The 6000-nt window shown below is 38.9% G+C and overlaps 1 protein-coding gene across 1 annotated transcript in view; it reads right to left on the reverse strand.

Annotated features, from left to right (window-relative positions):
• LOC121368880 (voltage-dependent calcium channel subunit alpha-2/delta-3-like) overlaps positions 1–4479 on the reverse strand; it is a 70597-nt gene extending 66118 nt beyond the window's left edge. The window contains exon 1 of the mRNA XM_041493638.1: positions 4244–4479. Coding sequence (XP_041349572.1) covers positions 4244–4300 — 57 coding nt within the window. The 5' untranslated portion in view covers positions 4301–4479. The remainder of the gene's footprint in view (positions 1–4243) is intronic.
• Positions 4480–6000: the final 1521 nt, after the last annotated feature.

Consider the following 6000-nt stretch of genomic DNA (forward strand, 5'->3'; position numbering starts at 1 on the left):
TCGACCATCTTCTGTAAATGACAATCTTTCATGATATTTAGCTATACATTTTTTGTTACAATACATTTTACTCAACAACATATTTTTATTTACAGATTCACTCTGTAAACATACCTACTACCCAGCCGAAAATATGTACTCCATGAAGTTCAATACAATTTCGATATGAGAATATATTGGGAGGGTCGTGTGACTAATAGTTTAGGGAGTACTCTGCCTTGACATGTCTACTTTGCAAAAATCAACAAAGGTTGATGACAAAACATTTTCTGTTAGCCACCTTCATGCTAGAGCACCACCTCGTGTAGCTGTTATATAAGTGACCATATATCACTGGCAGAGTTATTCATATCAGTATCAAATATATAACAAGTAACTTCAAACAAATGGGTTATTTAAATACTAAAGTGGTCAACCTACTTGTAATTAATAAGCAAACATTTCAAAAGGCAGCTCAGAATTGAATTTTTTTTTTTTAATGAGGCACTATTTTCTAAACCTAACTACATTAAGCTGCTACAAGAAATAACAACACAACAAATGGTTGTGTGGTGCTTTATAAGCAAAGTAACGCTGTTTTCATGGGCTACATTAAGTTGCTACAAGAAATAACAACACAACAAATGGTTGTGTGGTGCTTTATAAGCAAAGTAACGCTGTTTTCATGGGCTACATTAAACTGCTACAAGTAGTAACAACACAACAAATGGTTGTGTGATGCTTTATAAGCAAAGCAACGCTGTTTTCATGGGCTACATTAAGCTGCTACAAGTAGTAACAACACAACAAATTAATGGTTGTATGGTGCCTTATAAGCAAAGTAACGCTGTTTCCATGGACTATAATAAACTGCTACAAGTAGTAACAACACAACAAATGGTTGTATATGGTGCCTTAAAAGCAAAGTAACACTGTTTCCATGGACTATATAAAGCTGCTACAAGTAGTAACAACACAACAAATGGTTGTGTGGTGTCTTATAAGCAAAGCAACACTGTTTTCCTGGCTGGCCTTATAACGTCACTCTCTGATTAACTGCTTGCTAATAAAGTAAAGTAACATATACGATTACGGTCACGATGAGAGAGGCCACCAGACTAGATTACGACATAGCATGTCCAGTGCAATTCATCGTCCGTTTAATATCCTCACAATGTCAGCACAGGCATGCCATGCATCACTTTTACAAAATACAAAACTGACAGAAATCCGTTAACCATCTGTTTGCAACACACACTCACAACACACACGTGCACACACACACACAACACAACCTGCATAAAATTAAATTTTGTTTTGTTTTCAGCACCACTAAATGCAGGCTTTTACCATCCCAGTCAAAGCCCCATTATTGGTATATCAAAAGATGTGGTATGTGCTGTCCTGTTTGTGGTGTGGGTGCATATAAAAGATCCCTTGCTCCCAATGGAAACAGGTAGGTTTCCTCTGAAGAATTATCAATAGTTTCACTTACATCAGTCGATGATTAATTACTGTTTGCTTTAGTGGTGCAATTAACTTTTTACCGATACAGAACACATTGAAGCACTTATATTATATATACTACTCAAAAGAATTTAAGGGTCAACAATTTATAACCAAATAAGTTTCAGAGTGTATTAGATTGATGATGTAAGCTACACCAAAAATTTAATTTATTGTTCCATATTTACAAAAACCCACAAATAAACGTCACTGTATACAAGAAAGTCACATGACATGCTGTCAAAGTTGAAGTTTGTCAAACATGGATTTTACACATTAGAACATTCGTTTAATAGTGTGTGAATCCACCCCTGGCGCGAATACACTCGACACATCGTTGCCTCATGCTGTTGATCAGACGTCTGAAGAACTCTTGGGGAATGGCCTGCCACTCTGCCATAAGAAGTTGACCCAGATCATGAAGGTTGGCCGGAGGGGCATGGTTATCCCGAACTCTCCTGCCTAATTCGTCCCAGGCGTGCTCTATTGGGGCCAAGTCAGGCAAATATGCTGGCCAATCCATCCTGGTGATAACTTGTTGTCTGAGAAAGTCCGTTACCACCCTGGCGTGGTGGGGTCTGGCATTGTCATCCTGCAGAACTGCCCCTCCGCCAATCTGCTGAAGGCCTGGGAGAACCAACGGCCGGATAATCTCATTCAGATGGCGGATTCCATTCAGATTGCCATCCACCACATAGAGGGGGTCCTGTGGTGGATAGAGATGCCGCCCCACACCATGACGCTGCCACCACTGAACCGGTGACGTTGTCTAACGTTAACGTCAGCGAAGCGCTCCCCAGGACGTCTGTAGACACGAACCTGACCGTCGTTGAACTGGAGACTAAACCTGGACTCATCAGTGAACATCACTCGACCCCACTGAACACGTTGCCACCGCAGATGAAGTGTACACCAGTGACGTCTGGCCGTTCTGTGACGTGGTAGGAGTGGTGGTCGAACAGCCTGGCGACAGCAGCGTAGATTATTGGCTCTCAGACGATTGCGTATGGTTTGATCAGACACTCGAGTTCCAGTCGCAGTCCGCAGATTGTCACGTAATCGGCATGCAGTGGTTGTGCGTTGACGTAGAGCCATATTGGTGATGTAGCGGTCCTCTCTATTTGTAGTGCTTCGGGGTCTTCCCGAACGTGGACGATTTCAAACAGAATTTGTTGCTTGGTACCGTTGCCACAGTCGGCCAGCGACACTCTGACTGACACCAAGTCTCAGAGCAACATTTCTTTGCGTATTGCCATCCTGAAGCCAAGCAATAGCCCTTCCTCGATCTTCGATAGTCAGTTGATGTCGTACCATTGTCGAATTTGGAGTGTGCACCATACACGAACGCAAGCTCCAATTATATGGAAATTCAGCATTGGGAACATGGAATACACATGCAAAGCGTGCAAATGAAGCGCTTTGTGAAAAAGCAAGTTATGGGCACTTAGCAGACCTTTCGCTTTCGCCCTAATTTACGTGCAAATGTAAGCATGTTTCCGCCATTAGAACTAGTCGACAGTGTCAATGACAGTGGATTTTAATTCATTTATGGGTTGCTTAGACCCACTTTCGTCAAAATGGAACAATACCATGCGTGACATTATGGTCTAGCTAATATAATTGACATTCAGAAAATAATGTCGAAAATATCGTCTGACCCTTAAATTCTTTTGAGTAGTATATTAAGCACCCAACTGTCTTCAAGACTAACCAATATCACATCGGACAAAACATTTGAAAAACTATAAATGTAGAATCTTGATTTTGAAAGTATTAAGAACTATTAAGAATTTTTCACCAAAGAACATGGCCAGAAAAAGTATTAACATTTAGTAAAATCAGACACTTGTCTAACAGGCCACTTTTTCATACTCCTGTGCTCTGACTTTGTATAATTTAAAGTTTAAGTTCTACAGATTGCTACATACATATTTAATCCTGTAATTTACAGCTTTTTATGACTTTTCAAATATATATTTCATTTATTCAGCATATGCTGAAAACTAGATCATTCATTTCAACTTATTTTTGTGGTTATATCCAATTAAGGTTCAAGCATGCTGTCATGGGCACACACCTCAGCTATCTGAGCTGTCTGTCAAGGACAGTAGTTTACTTGTAAGTTGGTTAGTGGTTAGTGAGAAAGAAGACGGTGTAGTGGCCTCACACCTACCCTTTAAGCCCTTAAGAACTCGCTCTGGGTTGGAGCCAGTACTGGGCTGCGAACTCTGTACTTACCAGCCTGTAGTGTGATGGCTTAACCACGACACCACCGAGGCCGGTTAAAACTAGATAATTGTTGAATGCTCTTATTTTGTGTTGTGTTGCCTACTAAGTTAAATACTCCAAAGAGGGACATTACTGGATGTTTGTTTTATGTACATCCCCATCTTACCTTAGTTTACTATTGTAACAGAATGTTTCGAGTGTGTCAAAAACATTCCTTCCATCCATCCATCCATCCATCCATCCATCCACCCACCCAAAACCCACCCATCCATCCACCCCACCAATCGATCGATTGATCCATCCATCCACCCACCCAACCATCCATCCATCTACCAATCCATCCATCCTTCAATCCTTCCATCCATCCATCCATCCATCCACCAACCCACCCACTGATTCATCCATCCACAGATCCATCCATCCATCCATCCACAGATCCATCCATCCATCCATCCACAGATCCATCCATCCATCCACCCACCCACCCATCCATTCATCCATTCCACATTTCCTCACATCTATGTCTCACCTCAACAGCATCTATTTTCTTCTGCAGCATCACGTCAAGCTGGTTCTTCACCTGCATCAGATCCCCTGCAACATCCTTCACCTCTACTGTCACCTTGTTACGGTTCCTCTGGTAATACTGCAACAACAACAAAAACTTTTATTAGATACCCTGCAATGTCCTTCACCTCTACTGTCACCTTGTTACGGTTCCTCTGGTAATACTGCAACAAGAAAAACAAACTTTTATAAGATACCCTGCAATGTCCTTCACCTCTACTGTCGCCTTGTTACGGTGCCTCTAGTATATACTGCAACAAGAAAAACCTTCCATCAGGGGATGAACAATGAATGGTGAATGAATAAAAAATTTTAAATAAAAATGTGTCACTCCTCTGGTAATACTGCACCAAGCAAATAAAAACTTCCATTAGTAAATGAACGATGTATGCATAGAGAATGAATAAATACTAATAAATGAACATTTGTCACCTTGTTAAGATACATCTGCTAACAATGTAACAAGAAAAAAACTTCTATCAGTAAATGGACTTTTTTTTAGGTAAGATTCCTTTGCCAATATTGCAACAAAAAATATTCCATCAAGTAATGAATGATAAATGAACAGTGAATGATAAATGAACAGTGAATGAATTAAAAAAATATAGTTGACACTTGTCATCTTTTTAGGATAGATTTGCTAATATTGCATGAAGAACAAAATTCCATCAGTTAATGAGCAATGAATGAAAAGTTTTTTGTTGTTTTTTAAAGTCACCTTGTTATTATTCCTTTACTAATACTGCAACAACAAAAAATTGTCCATCATTAAATGAGCAAGGAAGAAGGAAGAAAATGTTTTATTTAAAGACGCACTCAACACATTTTATTTATGGTTATATGGTGCCGGGACACTAAATGAGCAATGAGAAATGAAAGAATAGTTTGAGGGTTTTTAATTAGTAATAAATAGACACTTGTCACCTTGGTAGAATTTCTCTGCTAATACTGGAACAAATAGAAACATCAGAAAATGAACAATGATTGAATACTAAATGAATGAGCAAATTAAAAAAAAAACATTAATAGATGCCTGAACATGTGTCAACTTGCTAGTTTCACTAACAATACTGCAACACTGAGAAATATCTGTGATTGAACAATTGGTAAATGAACAAATACACAACTGTATTGTGTAAACAAATGAATGAATGAATAAATGATATGGGCCTAATATCCAAGCCAGTTCAAGCTATGCATGGTCACCCCCATGTCCCACATGAATTATATACTACAAGAAAAGGAATCAACACTGAACATATTATAAAAAAGGGCATTTGGTGCCTGTCCTATCTATGGGAAAATGTATTTTAATATTTTGATAATAGGAGTGGCCTGTGCTATTACGGTCCATGCTTATAATTAATCATCGGCTATTGGATGTCAAACATTTGTTAATTCTGATTTGTAGTCATCAGAGGATACCCGCTATTTTTTTCTATTAGTAGCAAGGGATCTTTTATATGCACTTTCCACAGCACATACCACAGCATTTCAAGCATGCTTATACTAAATTTAAAAAAAATATATGTTAATTTTTACATTTCATTCATAGAAAGACAGAAATCCCATTACTACCAAACAGACTACTCCTATTAACAAAATAACAAAATCCACATGTTTCCCATAGATAGGACAGTACATACCATGGCCTTTAATGTGCCAGTTATTGGACATGGGTTGTCATGGTTAAAAAAAAAGCCTCAGTCCATCAAGGGC

Source organism: Gigantopelta aegis, chromosome 3, assembly GCF_016097555.1.
Source record: "Gigantopelta aegis isolate Gae_Host chromosome 3, Gae_host_genome, whole genome shotgun sequence".
NCBI classification, from domain to species: Eukaryota; Metazoa; Mollusca; class Gastropoda; order Neomphalida; family Peltospiridae; genus Gigantopelta; species Gigantopelta aegis.